The 23,024-nt window shown below is 34.8% G+C and overlaps 3 protein-coding genes across 3 annotated transcripts in view; 1 reads left to right on the top strand and 2 right to left on the bottom strand.

Moving 5' to 3' along the window:
• Positions 1 to 4,952, top strand: part of LOC131850836 (uncharacterized) — an 85,499-nt gene extending 80,547 nt beyond the window's left edge. The window contains exons 13-15 of the mRNA XM_059201203.1: positions 113 to 2,964; positions 3,326 to 3,452; positions 4,106 to 4,952. Coding sequence (XP_059057186.1) covers positions 113 to 2,964; positions 3,326 to 3,452; positions 4,106 to 4,288 — 3,162 coding nt within the window. The 3' untranslated portion in view covers positions 4,289 to 4,952. The remainder of the gene's footprint in view (positions 1 to 112; positions 2,965 to 3,325; positions 3,453 to 4,105) is intronic.
• A 99-nt stretch (positions 4,953 to 5,051) lies between these two features.
• Positions 5,052 to 14,950, bottom strand: LOC131850837 (sulfotransferase 1B1-like). The gene is made up of 7 exons (XM_059201204.1): positions 14,736 to 14,950; positions 9,780 to 9,914; positions 8,074 to 8,173; positions 7,354 to 7,676; positions 6,824 to 6,918; positions 6,034 to 6,217; positions 5,052 to 5,627 (listed from the first exon to the last, which is right to left on the bottom strand). Exons 1-7 carry the CDS (start codon positions 14,821 to 14,823, stop codon positions 5,509 to 5,511), a joined length of 1,044 nt encoding a protein of 347 aa, XP_059057187.1. The 5' UTR covers positions 14,824 to 14,950; the 3' UTR covers positions 5,052 to 5,508.
• A 1,245-nt stretch (positions 14,951 to 16,195) lies between these two features.
• LOC131850748 (luciferin sulfotransferase-like) lies at positions 16,196 to 20,723 on the bottom strand. The gene is made up of 7 exons (XM_059201098.1): positions 20,642 to 20,723; positions 19,667 to 19,801; positions 19,421 to 19,520; positions 18,486 to 18,808; positions 18,191 to 18,285; positions 16,953 to 17,133; positions 16,196 to 16,451 (listed from the first exon to the last, which is right to left on the bottom strand). The coding sequence occupies exons 1-7, from the start codon at positions 20,721 to 20,723 to the stop codon at positions 16,351 to 16,353; spliced, it is 1,017 nt and encodes a 338-aa protein (XP_059057081.1). The 3' UTR covers positions 16,196 to 16,350.
• Between the last annotated feature and the right edge of the window lie 2,301 nt (positions 20,724 to 23,024).

Raw genomic sequence — 23,024 nt, 5'->3', positions numbered from 1 at the left:
TCTATAGTTGTTTACATTTGTTCTCATTACAAATGAATGGCAGAATGGATAATGGTACAAACTAGTAATGAATTGCCTTAAAGTGATTAATGAGATAAATTTCTTATTTCAGGTGTTCCAAACACACAGTGAAACCAACCCCTTTGCATCGGATGATAATGATGCATTGCTTGAAAGGCTAAAAAATAAGGAGAGAGACCCTATGAGCATGAGTTTTTATCAAGAAAAAGATGATGATACATGTGAAAGACTGAATAAAAATACTTCTCATGTAGACCTTAATGCAGTGCAGACTCTGCCTGATAGTGATGATGAGGATATACAGTCAAATGGAATTTATGATGCCCTCAATGAAAATGACAAGGAAAATGTTTTACCTGACAAACATACAGAGATTTTGCCATCAGATATAGATATTCAAGAACCTAATAATGATATAATGAGGTTTGATTGTAGACCATCAGACCTACCTGAAAATGATGTAGGTAAATTTGAGCAAGGAGATAATTTTATAGATTACAATGTAGATGGCAGTAATATACAGAATTACCCTAATTTGGAATTTGAAAGTAGTAATGTTCCTCAAGATACAGTATTACAAACTGATACTCCTGAATCTCACAAATTATTATTTGAACAAATCCCTGAAATACCAGATGGCAAAAGTTCCGAATTAGGTTTCACAAATGAAGATTTACAAGATCCTTCAGAAAGTGAAAAGGACACCCGAGCATTCACTCCCCAAGATGATATATCACAAGATGTTGATATGGAAAGTAAACCAGATATTTCACCAGATGCAGAAATACAGCTTGAATTCAAAGAGGATCTCATTGGAGATGTCTTTTCTAAGGAACAAGAGGTTTCTTCAGAATCACAGCAATATCCAGAGGATAAAGACAATGAAATAGTATCAGAGACGGTATTTAGTTTGGATAATCATGTTTCTAATGAACAAGTACCAGAGTCTCTTTTATCAGTACAGGAAAATGAAATTAAAGAGGCTACCACACCAGATTTGACTCAAGATACAAAGGAAAATGTTGTTGTTGATGTACACCATACCAATGAATCCAATTTAGATGAACTGGGTTACAATGCTCCGATAACTGATGATATAATTTCTGAGGTAGATATAAAATTGGATAGTAATCAGGACCCAGTTCCAACTGCAGAAACACCCTTGCTCACAGAACCGTTACTATCACAATCAATACAATTATCTGATTCCCCTCTTCCATCACAGTCTCCAGTGCCTTCAGAGACATTGCAATCAACTCAATCACCAATATTGGGCAACTCACCAATTCCAAGTGAATCACTTTATCCATTGAAATCTCCAGTACCTGAATCGCCACTACCTTCAGAGTCTGCATTGTCCCCAATACCAGTTTCTACAGACCTCGCCCCGGAAGAAACAACATTTGCAGCTTCTACAGCCTCTCCAACACCAGGTTTCGCACAGTCACCAATTCCAGAACCCGAATTAGCTCATGCACAATCACCAGTACTTTCACATTCTCCGACGCTGACTGAAAAGGAGTTGCGCGATCAGTCACCGTTGCCGGCCGAAGTTCCATTACCTAGAGAATCACCGCTCCCTGTCGAATCACCTCTGCCTGCAGAGTCACCACTCCCGGTGGAATCTTCCCTCCCCATCGAGTCGTCGATCTCGAGGGAGGAGTTCGTTCCGGTTGAATCGCCTTCACTCGTCGACCACGCGCCGACGACGGAGTCTTCCGGACCCGAATCCGCGCTTCGACTCGACACTGTGTCACCACACGGTGCATCTCCCCTACCCGACGAATTCGCTACGAATATAGTCGATTTCGACGCGTGTCTCCGCACGCCCGCCGTCGACGAGAGACTCGCTCCTGAGATACCGAGCGAACAGGCGGACGCGCAGTCTACAACACCGCAGACAGCCTCGGGTCCGACACCCGACTTATTACCTCCCATACGGGACGATATCGAGCAACAGACGCATTCCGAACTCGTCACCGATATAGACATCGAACAACTGGAGTCGCGAGCGCAAGAGATCTGCATGCCGGTCACTAATGAAATTTATACCGACGATTCGGTACTGCAGCCTACCTCGTCTCCGGCGCCCTCGGCCCCGCAGCCGGACGCCGCTCTCGTCGCGTCTCCGCTCAAAGAGACGCAAATCGCCGCCGACGTCGCCCCCGACGTGCAGTCGAATGCGGCGTCCGTAGCCATCGCCGCCGCCGCCGCGGTCGTAGGCGCCACGGCCGCAGTCGCCGCGACCGCCAAGTCCAAGACGCCCGCTAAGAAGTCCCCGACTACACCGACGGCGAAGGCCGACGGTCGCGCGACCAAGCTCGCATCGAAACCGGCGGCGAGTCCGAGGACGCCCGCCTCCGCGACCAAGAAACCCACTACGACGACGCCCACGGCCAAGGCAGCCACGACGCCCACATCCAGGTCGGCGACCGCGCCCGCGCGGGCGTCCACGACGCCCTCGTCGCGACCGGCGACGGCGGCGCGGACTGCGGCGAAGCCGGCGACTCCCGGTACGAAGACGACGGCATCCGCGGCCAAGCCGGCGACCGCGCCGACTCGCAGCGCCGCTCCGAGAACGACCGCGGCCGCGCCGAAGCCGACTGCGGCTCGGGAGCCGACCGCCGCCGCCAAGACGGCGGCCAGCACGCGCGCCGCGCCCGCCGCCAAGCCGGCGCTGCCTCGGACCGCCGCCGCGCGCCCCGCCCCGCGCCCCGCCGCCGCGCGCCCCGCGCCGCCCCGCCCCGCCGCCGCGGCCGCGCCCGCCGCGCCCAAGCCCAAGGAGGCAGTCGCCAAGCCGAAAGTGACTGAGAAGAAGCCGCTCACCAACGGCGACGCTAAGGACGCGAGCAGGGCGCCGCCGCGCGCGACCAGCCGCCCGCCCGCCGCGCGCCCCGCGCCGCGCCCCGGGCCCCGCGCCGCGCCCGCACCCGCACCTCCCAAGTGAGTCCTACGCTTACACTTGTACCTATCATACACACGGACTAACATACCATCCATGTGCCGTATATATAGATTACGTAACCTATCAATCCTGTCAGGGTTATATGTTATGTAACCGTGAAATGTCCATGTCCCTCGCGCCAATCCACCCTTGTTATTTAATCTCCATTAGGTAAGGCAACACATGAGTATTACCATGAACCGTGGGCATGACAAACACTTGACTCATGTATATACATGACGGCAAACATTTTTCATCAGGTGGGTCGTCAGTTAGTTTGCACATTAAAATAAATCTAATTACTATGCAATGCGTTAGTGTGTTTGTCTATCTTAACCAAATAATATGTATATTTTATAGGACTGCTGCTCCAAAGCCGGCGCCCCGAGCCCCCGTCACAACGAAACCCTTAGACAAGCAAACGAAGGATCTCGCGAACAAACGTATAACTGCCAAGGCCGCTCCACCAAGGACTGCCGCCACAAAGGTATACTTTTTTTACCATTACGATTTCAATAACTTAGTCACTCTTATAGATGTTAGGTATTCAAGCTATATAGTCGTCAAACAGCCATTTGATCTCGCAATCCTTTAGGTTATTGTGGTTGGGAGAAACTACTTGCAGCATCCCTGAGCAGCCTGCATTGTACTACCACCTATTGTGTAGTTACGTCCACAAAATAAAGGTATTTTGATGTGGGTTTATATTATATTGTGATATTTCTTGACTTTACTTTTTATTTTAGTATACTCTGTGCCGTTTACTATTAAAAATGAAATAAAATGGAATGCTTGGTGAATTTCGCCAAAAATAACGTCATATAAAACAGCCACTGCTTTCACTGTACATTCTTACTAGCTGACCCGACAGATGTCCTGTCTTAACTCTAAATATTGACTCTGCGCATTGTACTTAGATAGTAGGCAAACATTAAATAAAAGTTAACAACCATATTAATGTCTCGCTCAACTTTCTTAATTTTATTCTTATATAAGAAAATTCTGATAATAATAAACACAACAAAAAATTATTAGTAAAATCGGCTCAGACGTTCACGGGTGATGCCGTGACCAAGAAAATAGTGATTCATTTTTATATATAAATATAGATGTTGTAATTTAACAATTGTAACTTCACAGGCTCCTACAAACACAAAGAGCACATCAGCAAAGCCGGTGCCCAAGAAACCTGTAGAGTCGCCCAAGAAAGAGATCGTGCAGACAAACGGACTGACGAATGGTGCACTAGAACCGGAATTGACGAAGCCGCCGCCGAGTCCGCCCGCCGCCGACAACGCTCTGCTCCCAGACGTGATCGCGTGAACGCGCCACAAGTGATTCGATTCCTATTATTTCCGCTTTGAATTTTGTGATTTTCTATAAGTGTATGATAGTTTTAACGTCGTTCGTAGCGGCGAGTCGTTAGGTGCGGGAGGCTCCTCCCAGTTTTATACTATATAGTCGCTTTTTATAGAAGTGTACGTTGCAGTTCGTTATGCGCGGGCCACAGCCCGTAGTTGCGTGGGCGCGGCCGGCCGACTGCGGCCGCTCCACCGGTGTTGAGGATCGTCTTTTAAAATGTCACTGTTTATTGTTTTACGCAGCATTGACTAGCCGGTGACGTAGGTCGCAGTCGCTCGATGCGCGCCCGCTAAACGGTTATTATCTCCATTATTATAAGTCTGTTTTAGATTTTTATATTACCAACGAATGATTGATTTAAAAATCTGGCTTTTTAATTTATTTTCTTTGTATAACCGTATTATTTAAATAAAAAAAAGAAGCGAAGAAGGACTGAGACATTGTTTTATTTATAAAGGGTATAAAATTATAATATAGTTGAAGTGAATATACACAATTAAAATAATATTGTTTACTTAAATTCATAATAGCTTACTTATTATGTCGATGTAAACTTAAATATCATGGTGTTACAAAGAAATACTAAAATAGAGCAATTTTATTGGAATAAATGATTATCACCCTGTTTTCGTTTTTTATTATTACCTTACTATTGAGCATTTGAATATTACAATATAAAGTAATCTAAATATGTAAAAATAAAATGCATATGACTTAATAATAATTGATCATATACATATATAAAAATATTTATGTACATTTATTATAACTAAGTGTATGTAGACATACGAAATTATTTGGAATGTAGAAGTTATACTTTCTCTCTACACACCAATATGTTGGTTCGACTTATCACACAACCAATAATTTGTCGATCAGATTGATAGCTCGACGTCTCGGATACCGAACTTGTGCTAAAATTGCAGCAATGACTTGATAGTTCCATCATGGTGGTACACAATGGCAGTGGACTTAACTACACTTTGCTTTACTTGCATTTTTCACTATTTACCTAACTGGAAGCGATTTTTGACATACACTTATTTGACAACTGCTGAAAATCTTGGAATATTTTCCCACATAGATATTGTATTATATACTATCTAATGATTTGTAAGTAAATGCTTTAAAACAAAGCATTTACTTACAAATCATTAGATTGTAATAAATTGGTTTAAAAATTATTGTCCATGTAAATGTGGGAATCGGAAGTCCGTGTCACGTAGATTATCTGCGATCCACTTTTCAGCTTGTCGACTCATTTCGTCATCGAAGTAGTCACGCCAACCTCCCGCTTTTCCTACAAAAATATTTGAATAGATTAATTATTATTATACAAATACTCCCAATAGACTATTGCTATTGAGTAAAAACAACATATATATATATATACATCATGACTAGGGCTTTCACAGGTGACTGCAAATTGAATAGTTCTAGTTGTAGTCCTATTGCATAAACGAAATATCTCCTTTAGAAAGTTTACGCTATTCCATCGCTCCTTAGAATATTCTTTAATTCTTGTAGGCATAGGCATCAAACTTTGAAAAAGAGCGAGTACAATAGATCTACGTAGTTTGCAGTGCTCCAGTGCAGTATCCAACAATAACCTAAAGCCTTCAATAAAAAAAAGTATTATTGGGTTGGGTTTACTATAACAATGACTAAATTTTATATAAGGTAGGTATATTCCAGTATATTATTACCTTTACGGATAAACGCCTGCTCTCCAGGGATGAGAATACCCAGTTCCTTCATGACATCGTAGTTGACGGACTTGTTGTTTTTAAAGTTGTCAATGCTAAGGTGTTCACAAAGACGATTGACCTGTTCATCTGTGAAAGATTTGCCTAGAAACTCCGCTACGCGGCGAACAGCTGTCGGTAAGTCCTGGAAAAATATATGACATTAATTATAGATATCTACAATAGTATAGTTCTGACACCTGTGTACGTCGGCGTATATGACGAAGACTGTTGAGCCAACAAATACTATTTTACCTATTTACTAATATTATTACGTACTAGCTGTTCCCGCGACTTCGTCCGCGTGTAATTTAACTTTATTTTTCTAAATTAAAGAATTTTACTAAAATAAAAGTAGCCTAAGTTACTCCTTATTACATCAGCTACTTGCCAAAAAAGTCCCGTCAAAATCGGTCCAGCCATTTCTTAGATTAGCTGGAACAAACAGATGGACAGACAGACAAAAATTGTAAAAAATGCTATTTTGGTATATGTACCGTATTTATACAAAACGGTTATTAAAAAAAGACGCTCCAATTTTATTTATATGTATAGATGAAAAAGTAGGTTCTTGGATTATTGGAATTTTCTCATTAATTATTTACCGATCCAGTTAGAAACGCTTTATATTTTGAAATTTAATCACAACATTCATATTCATCACCATTATTTAATCTGATTAATTTATTAATATTACAATATTATATTATCTGTGTATATTGTGTATCTGTATATTACGCATTCCTTTTACCTTAGACAATTCTTCATAAAATAAAAAGAGCATACGAGGATGATGCCTCTGGTTCCACGCTTCTTTCAGGTGTTCAAAATACGGTGTCCAGTGGTCTGAAATAATTTTCATGTAGTAAATTAACATATTTAATTTATTATAAATACATGCCTACCTACATAATTGTACTTTTTGTGATTATTTTACCAAACATTTCTTATTAGGTATATGGTACCTCGTAACAAAATTGATTTGAAAAGAATAAAATGGGCTGGTTAACTTATTTACTACTGATTTATAGATTTAAAATTTATTTTTCTATATTCCTTTTAAAATATAAATAAGTTTATTGCTTGTTAAATTTAACATTTTGTCAATAAACAATTACCGTTCAATTTCTTAAAACAAACCGTCCACAGTATAGTCCGACAATATTTGACTGTAACCTCATATAACTATTACATATTTTAGCTGTCTACTAGGCCCATTTGCGTGTGTTCAATTTTTTTCAATGAATAAAAAAGTTTATTATGAAATATTAAATAACTTACGGAGGTCTTGGACAAAGAAATTCCAATAAGTTTGAAAGTCTCCATTGTAGCCTTGCGTCCTTATTAATCTATTTAGATGATAGAATGATACAGCGACGTCTCTGGGATCCCGAGCCACGTAAACAACTCGAGCAACGTCCAGCAATTTCGGCGGTAACAAGGACATGGGTAAGTGAGTCTTGATGAATCGAGGAGACGGAATGTTGGCTAATTGTTCACTTCCGGGTTGCGTGACTAAATCTAAGAGATGTAACTTGTCCTCACTGTGACTGTTTTCTGCGGTGAATCTTTCTTTCATTATTGGATGGACGAATACTGAAAATCTGTATTTATGATTTATTTTAATAATACATTAATAAAACTTACAGTCAGAACCAAATAATATGTACACATTTCAGATTTTTTTTGCCTCATTAACGTGGTTGACTCCAAACGAGTTACATTTATTATGATGAGACACAAAAATATTTACATTTCCTTGCTTGTATGCATTATCTACATGTGCATACCTATGACTGATATTGTTACGTTCTTGTACGTTTTGTATCGGTAAATAAAAACTGGAGATCGTTGCATGCAATACCATCAATATTTCAGGGTGTGTGACATGGTTATCTGGGTTGGTCATGCAATATCTTTCTTTAGGGCATTATACCTCTTTTTCTTGTATTATACCTCTGCACCTGAAAGGCGTAATTATATAATATTATTTCTGCTTACTCTAAAAACGGATATCGTTCTGTGAGAGGCACGGCGTCAGATCCCGCATAGTCTAAGTCGTTTGCGACCATCCATACTAACTCCTGAGTCCATGTAGTACCTGTAAATAATAAAACAGAATCGTTTGAAATAAATATAACTTCACTAGGTATCTACTCGTAAAAGTAAGTGCATCTTCGTTTCAGTTGCTTTTGAACCTCGTTGTAATTGTATCTGGACCATTGTTCACCAGTGAGTAGGTAGTAGCGAACAAGCATTTATTTATCTATGTACATATTTGCTTTTGGCCTCTGTAATTATTGAAAAAAGTAATCCCGAATTAAAAATATCTATTATAAAATGTAACTAAAACCATGTCGTACAAGTAACGGGCCTGGGTGGTTTTGCAGTTCAGCGTACCGCTTAGCTTCCGATGGTCATGATTTGATTACTCACACGGTGAAAGCATTTGTATTCATGAGTAATTCTTTGAATTGGTATGGGTGTTTATTATGTATATTAAGTATGTATTTACAAAAAAAATATGATAAATGTATCTATCTATTTATATTAGTTATCTAGTCACCACAACACGAGCTCAGCCTCAGCTTATCTTGAGACTAGATGGCGCTGTGTCAAATATTTATGAGATATTATTAACATTCTATTTATAAATATTTAAGGCACTTTAAAACTATCGACTCCCGTTTTCTACTTGACAAAGGGATGTCACCAAAATTGGGGTTTCAAGAAATCGGAATTTAGTTTTTTTTCAGGACAATTCACACAGCGCCATCTAGTCCCAAGCTAAGCAGAGCTTGTGTTATGGGTACTAGACAACTGATATAAATTCATGGATACACTATTTTTTGTAAATACATATTATACATAGAAAACACACAGACCGATACAAACAATCATACTCATGAATACAAATGTACCGTGCGAGGAATCGAACCCGCGACCATCGGATAATAAAGCGTTGTGCTAAACCACTAGACCACCGAGGCTGTCGATTTACTGCTTAACATTGTAGGTAATATGCTTTTAATTGTTATATCATACTGTACCACTTTCTGATACTCTCGTCAGAACGAATTATGCTTTTATGAATACTCAAGAAAGTATTCGCTTTTTTATCATGGTAATAAGAAACCGGTTTTTGCATTTTAATATGGATTTCATCAAACATTTTTTTACTACTGACTTAATTTATAGAATTTCAAAAGTTTTTAATACGATATGATAATTGTTTATTGAATTTATTTAAGCCTAGCTGTCCTTGCAACTTATTAAACGAATAGTATTTTGAATAACATATATTCTGATATTTTTGTATGTGTACCGATTGCAATGAAACGGACATTAAATGTTACGGAAAGCATGCTGCAGTACGTAAAAACCGCATAATATTCGGTTAAGCCTTTACTGAGATTAGCATACACAAACGCACGGACGAAAATTGAGTGTGACCTCGATAATTATGTGTACAAATTTGTTTTCTTACCTTTCTATTTAATTTAAACACACGTGTGTGTTTAAATTAAATAGGTAAAAGATGATTTACGAGTTTATTATATGTACCTACATATCACTGCGATAAGCTCCAAAATTTGTTGTAGGTATATTAAAATTATGGACATAGGTATAGTACGGTACCTATTTAGGCATTGATAAATAATACTCTTATATAATCTCTTCCAATGAAATATATTGGAACTACATACCTGATCGTGGATAACTGGCAACAAATATGTCGTCGCTTCTAACTGGCATGTTGTAGATATTGGCGGCTTCTTGTTTATACTTGTGAGGCAAGAAATAACCTTTCGGGCCCACGCGGACAAATCCTGTCAACTCACCTGCAAAATAATATATAGACTAGTATAATATTGGCATTCAATAAACAGCATTTGTAGGTGTAGATAGTACCCACTAACTTAGGTCTTATGAAGTCTATGGTTGCATATTTAAAAAATGTTTTAAGCATTTTTGCCGAAGATGTCGCTTTAACAGATATAAAAAACAGACTAATTATTAAGGCATGATTTGTTTTTATTTGTATCTCTATACAATTTTAACATCAGCTTCAAATAGGTGGGCACCAAGTTGTGAATAGTGCCCACCTGTTATAAGTACCACTTGTTGCTTTGCGGCATAAAATGGTTGTTGCTTGTGATGATGGATAGATGGATTGTTATGATAAAATATTATGAATTTGTTACAAATACTTAAAACTCATTACTTGTAATAACAGGCCTAATACAACCAATCCAAATATATAATTTTTAATGACAACACCTTTAATAACTACTTGAACTGAAAATAATCTCACAACATTTGCTACGTTATGGTCGTAGAACAGCATTTAGGGCATAGTTAACAGGCCAGATAGAAGTAATTTTTCTATATGTCTATGACATAACATTCATCTACACATTTAATTGGATATATTGGTGTTATAAGTAAGCATTGGCTGTCTTCTCCTGTTTTATGAACAAATAAATACTAAAATAACACTATGTACAAACAAGAAATTGGACAGCCACTAAATAGATTATTACGCATATTATTGCGTTGTTAGCGTAATATTTTAATATTGTAGTTCCTGTAAAATGGAACATTAGACCTCTCATAAACCCTGCTTTATACTAAAAAATATATTTATGAAAATGCTTCAAAAATACTATGTAGTATTGAATTTCCAACAGTCACAAAAAACACGGCAATATTCAAATATATTTTATTATAGTAGGTACAATCTAATAGGCGCATTCATTTTATGTTTATTTATTTAAGATAAATAATAGTGAGGACACTGACTGACCTGTAGCCAGTGATACAAGGTCTTCAGACACCTAGTAGATAGGTGCAGAGGCTATGTCCCCACAAAGTCGAGTTTTGTCTTTTTTTTGTTTTTTTAAGTATTTGTAATAAATTCATAATATTTTATCATAACAATCCATCTATCCATCATCACAAGCAACAACCATTTTATGCCGCAAAGCAACAAGTGGTACTTATAACAGGTGGGCACCAAGTTGTGAATAGTGCCCACCTGTTATAAGTACCACTTGTTGCTTTGCGGCATAAAATGGTTGTTGCTTGTGATGATGGATAGATGGATTGTTATGATAAAATATTATGAATTTATTACAAATACTTAAAACTCATTACTTGTAATAACAGGCCTAATACAACCAATCCAAATATATAATTTTTAATGACAACACCTTTAATAATATTTTTTCTTATGTTTACATATTAGTTGAAGTATCATATAGATAGTAGGTATCTAGAATTAGTTATTTCATTATTTTGTAATTATTATTTCCATCATCGTTATAGTGCTTCGACTTCTCCATCGTACATCAGGCAAATAGTAAAGTACATATTTCTATTTAATACAGAAAATGAAATGTTTATATAAACTTAGTTTAAATATGGACTTTTTCCAATTACATTAATTGCAATGGTAAACAAGCTGACGGCCATGTGATGGTAAGTGGTCGCTTATATAGGTAGGTACATGAACACGTTTTTATGACGTCTTTTGATATAGCATACTATTTTGAACAAATTTTCTACTATTACGACCTATTTATAAATAACCGTGCTTACGGTTTCTGTTAATACTATTCACTAAGTGCCTTCTACTAACAATGTAGTAATTGTAGGTATGAATTACGTAATATAGTTTATTATGGTCATAATACTTATATTTTAAAGGTAAATAAAGTATTTACATCTCTCGAACGTTTCAATTCAGTCATTGTGAGCACAGCTAGGGTATGTAAAAATATAAATAATTAAAAGAGAAAGGGCGGAAATTTGTTTTATATCGATCATATTAGGTACTAAGTTAAATTAAAAAACATACTATGACACTGGCTAAGTAAAAGGTTTGAGACATTCATAATGTATTGTGAATGCCAATATTTATTTATCAAGGTGAATTGGCCAAAAGTACAGATTACTATTTGCTAACTTAACCAGAAGTAACTAAAAACCACGGCAAGATAATTATAATTGCCGTTTCTATCGGACTCGTGCTTGACGGTTCGTTTATTATTTTTGGTTTCCTGATTGTACAGACCTTGACGTAGGTATATAGTATGTACATACAACAATACAGATTTATTACTTAATTTATAAATAACGTCATAATACGTTGGTGCAATATAAACTTGTTTTATGCTGAGATAAATTCCTAATTCAAATGGTTACATAAAAAGTCGATAATTTAAATAATAGATATCCGCACGGAACCGTGCTTACGGCTTATCTTTTGACATTATTCACTAAGTGTCTTCTCCTAACAATGTGATAATTGTAGGTATGATTTATTTAATATAGTTTATTAGGATCTTAATACTGATATTTTTAAGGTAAATAAAGTATTTACATGTTTCAATTCAGTCAGCCTGAGAACAGGGTAGCTAGGGTAGGTATGTGCCTAATAATATGTTATCTGTGGCTAGGGCTAATCGAAACTTTATTGACCATAACCAACCAACAAAAAGGCAGAAATAATATTTTTTAGGACATTGTTAGTAATAATTTTATCGAAATCATGTGAAAGGTAAGTCACTCTCTGTCTACTGACCCTATTTCAATATTAAACGAGTTTCGCATTCCTACATACATTTATTATTTACTGAAATTTCGGTGTTAGATAACATATATCTAACACATAGCAAACTTGCAGTCTCATTTGCTGCTGATAACACAATTGTATAATAACATGGATTTATACGCATAAGTTTCACACCACCCGACTATTGTTCGGTGCCATGTTAATTCTGCTTTGAAATGATAAGACATTTGTTTATATGTATTGTGATTCCAATTGACATAAGGGGAATACAAAATAAATAATTATTACATACGAGTATAAGCAAGAAATTACTGTATAGAATAAAAACTATGCTAACAGAACAAAATACAATTTGTAACCAACTTAAACAGTAGGTAGCTGATGACAAAGTTCATGACGATTAGTTTAGACATGAAGACACTACGAGGTAATAAACATATAAAATCATTTACTTTCGTTAGTAAAATGTTAAAAAAGACGATATAATGTCGCATATTAGTAGTCATGCCATCAAGATTATATTATAAAAATACAAGTTTTAAGTTTTCTTTCAGTATTAACATTCATGTATGTATTTTAACATTATACTGTGACTACGAAAGCTTTTAATTTAATTTATTATTTTTTGTATCTTTATCAGGTATTAAGTACATAATTGTGAATAAATTTTGTGTAACATGGGAAATAGAGCATGAGAATTCATTTATATTGTTATATTTTTTAAAGAAACTTATGATTAATTTTTACTATAGTTATAACGTGAATTTAAATAACTTACTATGCGTGTTTTACAATAATTTCTTCGACTTCATCCAGACCTCTTCTCATCTCTTATAGCGAGTAGTGTAGTCACTAGTCAGACACTATAGTTAATGTAAAATATTGTAATTGGTGAATTAAAATCAAGTATTATTTTCATTATTTTACTTTATTATATTATATAAGCAAAACAAACAATCATAGACTATATAAGTCTATGATTGTTTGTTTTGCTTGAAACTGATAGAATAATTTTAAACCCGAAATTGTAACGACATAACTCGACTTTGTGGGGACATAGCCTCTGCACCTATATACTAGGTGTCTGAAGACCTTGTATCACTGGCTACAGGTCAGTCAGTGTCCTCACTTTTATTTATCTTAAATAAATAAACATAAAATGAATGCGCCTATTAGATTGTACCTACTATAATAAAATATATTTGAATATTGCCGTGTTTTTTGTGACTGTTGGAAATTCAATACTACATAGTATTTTTGAAGCATTTTCATAAATATATTTTTTAGTATAAAGCAGGGTTTATGAGAGGTCTAATGTTCCATTTTACAGGAACTACAATATTAAAATATTACGCTAACAACGCAATAATATGCGTAATAATCTATTTAGTGGCTGTCCAATTTCTTGTTTGTACATAGTGTTATTTTAGTATTTATTTGTTCATAAAACAGGAGAAGACAGCCAATGCTTACTTATAACACCAATATATCCAATTAAATGTGTAGATTAATGTTATGTCATAGACATATAGAAAAATTACTTCTATCTGGCCTGTTAACTATGCCCTGGATGCTGTTCTACGACCATAACGTAGCAAATGTTGTGAGATTATTTTCAGTTCAAGTAGTTAAATCTATTTATTAATTTTCACATCGTGCGATGGGAAAAATAAAAAAATATTGTAATCTACAAATAGTGTATCATGATGATGTAAAACTTCCCGAGGTGTTCATGTTGACGACTTGGCACTCCTGGGGTCGTGCCAACTTCAACACTATATCTTTCTCAAGAGTTCAGTACGAGGACCTCTAGCTACTGTATCCTACGATCTATGTACAATATTTTAATTTATGTAAATACTATTGAATGCACAGTCTATTCTAATGATATTCATAACATTGTTCTGGTACTTATTTATGCGCTAGTTACTACTTACCTTCAAATAGGTCAACAAGCTTCTTTATCGTATATAAATAATAATAATTGGTATTAAATATAGACATACAATCAATATTGTTATCTTATGTCGACATAGGTATGTATAAATAAAATTTAATCATGAGAGCAAACAATTTTTAGACTTACCAGTAAAATATTTCATGAGATTTTCACTTTGTTTCGGCGGAACATCTTCTATTTCTAGAGGGAAGTTATTGTTTGTTTTATTGTTCATTGTTATATTTTTTAGTTCGCGTCTTTGTTGTTAACTTATTGTAAAGATAATGTCGCGTGGCCCAGATATTAACCTGATACGAATGACGTAGAGAAAGTGCGCGCGCGCAACGAGCAGTCCAGTAAAAGGCGCGCGCACAACTGCGAATGTATGGTATGGTTATACGATTGGCGTCGCTGTTTAAATTACATGGAATATTAATTTATTTGTATAGACAAAAGGCGGCAGTAATATTTAATAAAGCAGACAAGGTTACTGGGATGTTTTTTTATTTATTTATTTGTGTGTAATTCCATAAAAAGTAGAGTTTCGTAGACACGTATTGTCAAACCCAGACAAATATTGACGACCTTTATAGCAGTTTTACGTAATGTCCTATGATTGCGGCTTAGATTCCAGTAGGTACCTGCAATATAATATTTTTAACTCTACTGAGCTACAGTAATACCACAGATAAGATAGATAATATTAATACACAGTCTGGGAATTATACAAATTATAGATTCCGTAGGTTTATTTATGTTTGTGACACATATGTAAAATTAAGACTTCATTATAAACATACTCTAAAAATAGGCACTATATTGTTCATATATTCCATATTCATACACTACCTAAATGGGTTGTGATATTAGTAATGATTTTTTATATGACAGCGGTGGCAATCAATTAATATAATACGGGCCATCTGATGGTAAACAATTACCGTAGTCTATGAATGCGTGAAACAACACAGGTGTCACGTGCGCGTTGCAGACCATTTGGGTTGAATGTGACGTTAGTACAAACCGTCGAACCAAAATGTTGGATTTGTTATATTAAATTTTTATGATGAATTCAGAACATGTCTCTTCTGAATAACAATAAAACCAGTATTTACTAGAAAAAAATATCTTTACTGAGCTCCTGGCGGACAGCAAATAGCATATTTTACTTGCATGAAAATTATATCTTGTAGCAAATAGGCGTTATCAATCTTAGACCACGTCGAATTGATATTATATTTTATTTAGTCAATATTATTGAATGAGCCATTTAAGTGCGAACGAAAAACATAGAAATTTGCCTTCTCTGTCTTTCTTTTACCTTATAATTTTCAATTCTTCATCCTATTATGAAATGCTATGTAGATATAGGTGATTAGGTTGAAATAAAAAACTATTAGGTATATAAAAATCCATAGTTATTACTTCTAAATGTGAGTGTGGCATAGAAAATACTGCCGTAGTGTGATGTTGACAATATGTGTGGTATACTGTATAGATACTGAACAACTACTGTCAGTTTAGTAGTCGTTATAACAAGCTACTTTTTTTACCTAATTTCATTGATATTGTTTTCAGAAATATGATACTCATTTGAATCTTTTCCTTATTTTTTAGAAATAATATGTTATAGGCATAGAACAAAGTCTGTGAGCGACTCCGTAACACCCTTTCTGATAATAATATCATACTGTTTTAGTGATAGAGCCGCTGTGATTAGTGACAACAGGTAAATATGATGAGGCACATGATTGCGTTATATTCATAAATTGTACGCCCCATTAGGGAGGTTTTGCTTCATCCAAACTTCCGCTTGTTGTGTCATCTCGTCATCGAAGTATTCGCGCCATCCGCCGGTTTTTCCTGTAATTTGATACTGAATTATAATAAATGTATAGATAATATAAAAAATATGTAGGTATATGTAATTAAGGCATATTGCCCGTATTATTACAAATAATACCAACAATACAGAGGACAATTCAAGATAATTCAAAAGTCTTCTAATCCAAAACTTCTACTACGGATACTAACCAACTGATATAATTATAATACAATATTTAAAAAACGTATATTTAAATACTACTTATATATATATATATACATATGTTACTATATATACACTTATTTTACATAAAAAAAATAAAAGTATTTAAATTTATAAAATAATATTTTTGTATCATCGAACCAACGACCATTAGAAATAACGAGGTCTGCTAAACCGCTGGAATACCGAGTTCATCAATCGAGATGAAATGTTAGTAGGACCCGTACAATGATGCATTTGAATATTGCAAAACAGATGCAAACAGCTGGATGCATAAGTGAGAGTTCAAATAACAAAATTAATATATCTACACATACCTTTTCTAACGAACTGGCCGTTTGGTACCATCATTCCAATTTCTTTTAAGTAGTCATAGTTGACGGACTTGTTGTTTCTAAAATTGTCTATGTGCAAGTGGTCGCAGAGCCGCGCTACCTGCTCCTCTGATACCGGCTTGTTTAGGAAATGCGCTACTCGGCGCACCACAGCCGGCAGATCCTATTGCAAATATGTACTGGTTGAATTAATGTCCCATTTCATAGAATTTGAAGAGGAAAATAATCGTACTTTAAGAATAGAATAGAATAGAAAATCATTTATTCAAATAAACTTACACTGAAGCACTTTTGAATAGTCATTACATTTTTTTTTAATCTACCGCTCGTTCGGAAAGCTGTCTCATCACAAGAAGAACGAGCAAGAGACTTGCGTGTTGCTCTTATTAAATAATTTTATTATTACTTTACATTTTTAAGTTTAAGTGTGTGAGTACAAACCACCAATTAGCACTAATTCAATTAAATACTCAAAAAGAAAAAATATTGAATACATAACCAACTGGTTAAACAATTAATAAGAGGAAATCAGTCATAGTGATTAGAGCAGACCAGTCCCTACAAGCAGCACCCGTTCACGAGTATGACGGATGAGCCAGCCATCACTGCGCTCGACCATATTTTAGGGAGCCCAATGACCCGGCCCACCACGCCGCCACAAGTCTGGACATTTTAGTGAGCATGACTACTCAAAACACTAGACCACGTCAAAGCTACTCACAATTGCCATCTGATAGTTATAGTATTCACATTTTACATATTTAAGTATCATATATACACTTTCAAGACCGTTATCTTAGATGTGGTAGAATGTGGCGAGAGTTTCAGTTTCAGAGAGCGTCAATTTCCAAAATAAAAATAAATGGACGTGCAGTTCCGACACAATATTGAAAGTAATCTTAGATTTGATCTTAGATTTGTGAGTGCTATGGTGATCTTATGTATAATTTGTCATAAAACTGTTTTAAACATTTTTGATGGCTTTTTACAATCGTGCTCATAATATAGTGCATCGAAATATCGGGAGCTCTTAATTGTAATTTAATTGTATATATTATAATGTTATCTCGATTGTATAATGTGTACAATAAATATAATTCTCGCTACGTATACTATACCTGACATTAACTATACCTAGATATACCTAAATTTAAAGTAAAGTTAATTGTTAATGTGGATTAAAATTTATAATGAAAAATTTAGAACGGAGTTCAACTTACTTTAACAAGTTCCTCGTAGAACAAGAATAACATATTGGGATGGTGCCTTTTCTCCCAAGCTTCTGTTAAATTTGCTCCAAATGGGGTCCATTCAACTAAAAATAAAAATAATTATATTGTGTACGTGACGTATCGACGGTTAAAGAGCATGATGACGAAAGATCGTGGAAAGTGGCAAGAGCTCCATCGACAAGAGCGTCGCTCTTAAATTATGAACGAATGAATGTACTTAATATAATATTCACAAAATATAAATAACATTGTGAACAAGAAAGAAGAAAAGAATATATCTCACTTCTGTTAGTAATGTATAAATTCCAAAATGTTTTAAAATCGCCTTGGAAGCCATTAATTTTCATAATTTGATGATGATGATAAAAGGAGACGGCGGCATCTCTGGGGTCTCTTGCTACATATACAACTTTTGCAGTATCCAGTAAATTGGGCGGCAGCAGAGAGAACGCCAGGTGAGACTTAATGAAGCGAGGTGAAGGAGCTTCGATAATCGTGTCAAGATAATCATTGACGAATTCGCAAAACTTTTCCATTTTTGGATCTACTTTTTCCAACTCTGCAAACCACTCTTTCGCTTTTGGACCACGAAAATACATTGGCAATCTGAAAATAAAATAAAATATTCTTATTTTCTTGTGAATGGCATAACTGTCTCAGGAACCTTTCGGGGTCGGTTGTTCAGAGTATCGCCACAAGCTTGCAGAAATGATTTTCGCTTGCAGAAATGATTTTCGTTGATTATTTAAGATGACAATAAATCATGCTAGGCATAGCAATGCCTAACATGATTTATTGTCATATGAAACCCATTATGTATGTCTCTTTCTAACTACCTAGTATGAGGGGGAAAGGGATTGTTAGTAATGTGGACTCTCGACCCCATTGCTAGCAATGTACCATGTCAGGTTGACCTCCACGCGGTTCCCCCTGGAAACCATCGTGATAGATTCATCTGGAATTTATCACGATGTAATTTAGCACGAATGTAATATTTGTTAATTTGTTTCTATTATGCGTTAAAAGTATATTATATATCCATACGTTCTGTAGTATTTAATAATATATTCCATACACAATATCAATGTTATTACCAAAATAAATAAATGATTAATAGAAAAGACAAGAAACCCATAACACTACATATAAATATATCTTGTACCTAAAACATATATATATATACATATTATACATTTGTTTGTATTTACATGTACTCACTCAATAAATGGAAACCTTTTAGTAAGCGGTATTTTCGCTGCAGTCTCGTAATCAAGATCATTTCCCAATAACCACACGAGTTCCTGAGTCCATGTTGTACCTGTGTATTATTTCAGTAATTCTTCAATAATAAATATCAAATGGACATTATTCTATCACAACTATTTATTATTTGCCATATCTATTATTTGAAATGTATTAGATAATTTTCAATTTAAGCACTAGTAGGTATTTTGTTTATTTCACCTGATTTTGGAAAAGTGATGACATAGGTATCACTAGGCCTGACTTCCATATTGTACACTTTGTAGCAATCCTCTCTATGTCCTTCGGGAAAAAAATAACCGGCTTGGCCCAGTCGCATATAATTAACTTTAGGACCTGAAAATAAACTAGTTACATGTCTTTGTACATCTTATTATATATTAGACACTTATTTCCTAGGGATGTTTAAAATTTAAATTAATATATAACGGCTAATTATGCAAAATAATTATTCGCATGTAAGAGTAAGTAGAATTTAGATAGTAAGTGTCATCTATAGAGATATGTATGTATATTTATTTATACGTAATTAATAAGTTGCTTATTTATGAACCTATAATGCCGGTCATATATTAATTTATCCAGTTGTAGTAGTTAGTCGGTAGTTGGTTTTCTTCCAAACCACGTTCATCCGAATAAATTAGCCGAAATGACTAATTCTTTAAAATTTAATAATAAATATATCTTCCCATAACATTCACACAGCGTCATCTAGTCCCAAGCAGAGAGCTTGTGTTATATGTATTAGACACTGATTTAAATACTTAGACTCTCTTACAAAACACCCAGACCAATACAAACAATCATATTTATGAATACACCGTTTGTACCGTGCGCGAAATCGAACTCGCGATCATCGGAAGTAATACGCTATGTTAAACCACAAGACCATTGATGCCGTAAATAATAAATAATATTTTAATTTTATTTCATAGACTATAATTAAAGTCATGTAAGCCTATTTTCTTTTTGCCAGACAAAATTTTTATTTTTTGTATTTGAGAAAATTGTATATTTTTTACTTAATTTTAAATATTTAACAGATTTTTTTAAAAACCCACTGTTATATGCAGCGTTCTTGGTTTTTTCTAATACGTCCCAGGAAACCTAAAAAACTAGGACATGTCCTGAGAAAACAGGACGGTTAGCAACTCTACTATATAGCGATGAACTTACCTACTACATTGCTATGTAGCTGAAGTAATTCTTCAGTAGGGACATCCTGAATTTCAAAAGGTCTATCTTTCTGAGTAGCCATGTCTTAAATAATTGGTTAGTATTAAATGGTATAGTGTAATCTTGTAACTGGTTGTAAATTGAATAATAACTTTGAAGAAACGACAAAATATTAGATAAGACATTGTATTATCTATTCGTCTGAAGTGGCTATATATAGTTTATATATGTCTTAAATCGGAAAGTTTTGTAGGTACAATATAGTATTCTAATCCATTATTACCATATTTTTCCTGAATAAGTACATACAAGGAGACACCTCAAAGTCACAGAATATCTGATAATAGATTAGCAATTATATAAAATATTATATTATCTGTGGCTATATACTGTTTTAAGTTTGACGCGGTCATTATTTATAAGTATAATTAGTAAATCACGGGATCTTACCACGTTTTATTTTTATTGAGTTCCCGATATTTCAGCAGTATTTCAACCGCCACGATCACGGGTAATCTGAAGAGCAGTGGGTACAAGGTAAATAAATCTTTTATAGGCAGACATATTCGTCTACCTTCACATGTCTTCGTTTGTTGCTACTAAAACTACGAAATATCGGAAAATATACATTAGCTGTTTTTATCGTACACTCAAAATATCCTTAGCTGCATTTCGATCTTATTGAATTAAGGATATCTTATGTATTAAAGACGTAGTAATTTTTATAATTACTTAGGTGCTTCCATAATTTCATAAATACTATGTCAATCAATAAGAAGTTCCACTTTTATGTACATACAATAGATATACAGTACAGATTAAATGCACACCAGCAAAATTTTTATTAAAATAATACTAATATTAAATAATTTTAATATAATATACTGAGCAAAGGTATTTATTAACTAAACGATTACTTGTATGACGAGCGTGCATGGCAATAGTTGTTCACACAGGGGATTTTAATTTAATATTAGACATAGACACCTACATAAGTAAACAAAGTAAATAAACTGGCTTTAAAAAAAAATTAATCTGTATACTAAGCTTAAGGGAAAAAAATATAATACAAAAGATTTAACGTTCATAAGCGGCTAAAGTGTCCTACATGAATACATTTTTAAATAAAATCAATAATAATTTTGATTTGATTTACAAATAAAAAAAGAGTAAAATAAAATGTCATATTTTATCAAACTTATATCATATGAATATTATACATATTAATTGTAAGTACAAATATCTATATCAATGTCATAGTTGTCTATAATTAACGGTGACGTTAAGTATTTTAACTTGTCGTTAGGTTCCATGTCGAAGTAAGAGATATCTGTAAGTAGATAAGCGTATCACCAGACGGATATAGATATGCATATCCATCCATAATCCGTATTTACCCAAACTAATATTGATCATGTGAAAGGTGTTCTCTCCCTTTCTATCTGTTGGTGAACTGATTGAGTGGATCTGCCCTGATTAGAAATTTTCGTTACATAAATAAATAATTATATTTCGTAAATTTTGCAAATTTGACCCTGAACAAAATTCTTTAAAAAAGGAATGAAAAAATTAATTAAACGTATATATAGATTGCAATATAGGACTTTTATTTCTTCTATTAGGTATAAGAAAGCATTATATTATATTTTATTATTATATTTTTTTAATAATATCTATGTATATAAATGGTTTCTTTTGCCTTTACTGTGATGATCTGGTGTGACGATTAATTAATAATTATTTTTTTGCAAGTTTTTCTATAAATAAGGATATATTTATATTAACGCCCAAACTTCATTCGCCTTGGGCGTAACGCCTTTAGTTTTGGTAATAGCAAAAAGACAATGCTACAAAAATAATCAATGTGGATGAATACTACGAATATATAGAATTAAAAAATATTAATGTCGTGGTTTTTGTTTCAATTTGCTTCAAACAATCTTTTGCGTTTGATAGCCCAATTCTGAAGCCAGCCAGTATCCAAGGTTTCTTATTTGCATTGCATCCTCCATGATTCTAACGCCGTTGTTCAACCTAAGGTTTAGAAATTATAACTTTTATCTGATGCCCCGTTACTACCCCGATGAGTACATAATAATAAACATACCAGTTAATAAAAATTAGATAGTAGTGGCCTGTCAATTAGCCCATATTGTTCTATGCGACCGCATGCAAATCGAGCAGACCAATGTATTGGAATGGGGTAACTGATCTCCTGACTTGCTTCAGTGTCTATCTGTGGGAGTGCTATATTTCAGAATTTCAAAATGAATGAATGAAATATCAGAATTTTAAAAATTAGTTAATGCAAATGAAACATTGGTTCGAATCACCACATATCACTGTTTTATGTCCCCAGGCGGGTTATCTCAATATTTTCTCC

Source organism: Achroia grisella, unplaced genomic scaffold (genome assembly GCF_030625045.1).
Source record: "Achroia grisella isolate CSIRO2021 unplaced genomic scaffold, CSIRO_AGI_Agris_v1 utg779, whole genome shotgun sequence".
In the NCBI taxonomy this organism is placed as follows: Eukaryota; Metazoa; Arthropoda; class Insecta; order Lepidoptera; family Pyralidae; genus Achroia; species Achroia grisella.
The sequence above is the reverse complement of the archived record's forward strand: the minus strand, read 5'-3'. Positions and strand labels throughout refer to the sequence as shown.

Excerpts from the sequence above, each read along its gene's own strand:
- LOC131850837 (XM_059201204.1), bottom strand. The coding sequence starts at position 14,823 with ATGAACAATAAAACAAACAATAACTTCCCTCTAGAAATAGAAGATGTT. Across the intron at positions 9,915-14,735 it reads TCTCATGAAATATTTTACTG|GTGAGTTGACAGGATTTGTC; the intron begins GTAAGTCTAAAA and ends ATTATTTTGCAG. Across the intron at positions 6,919-7,353 it reads TTTCTTTGTCCAAGACCTCC|ACCACTGGACACCGTATTTT; the intron begins GTAAGTTATTTA and ends AAATTATTTCAG.
- LOC131850748 (XM_059201098.1), bottom strand. The coding sequence starts at position 20,723 with ATGGCTACTCAGAAAGATAGACCTTTTGAAATTCAGGATGTCCCTACT. Across the intron at positions 17,134-18,190 it reads TCTACGAGGAACTTGTTAAA|GATCTGCCGGCTGTGGTGCG; the intron begins GTAAGTTGAACT and ends TATTTGCAATAG. Across the intron at positions 16,452-16,952 it reads CGGCCAGTTCGTTAGAAAAG|GAAAAACCGGCGGATGGCGC; the intron begins GTATGTGTAGAT and ends ATCAAATTACAG.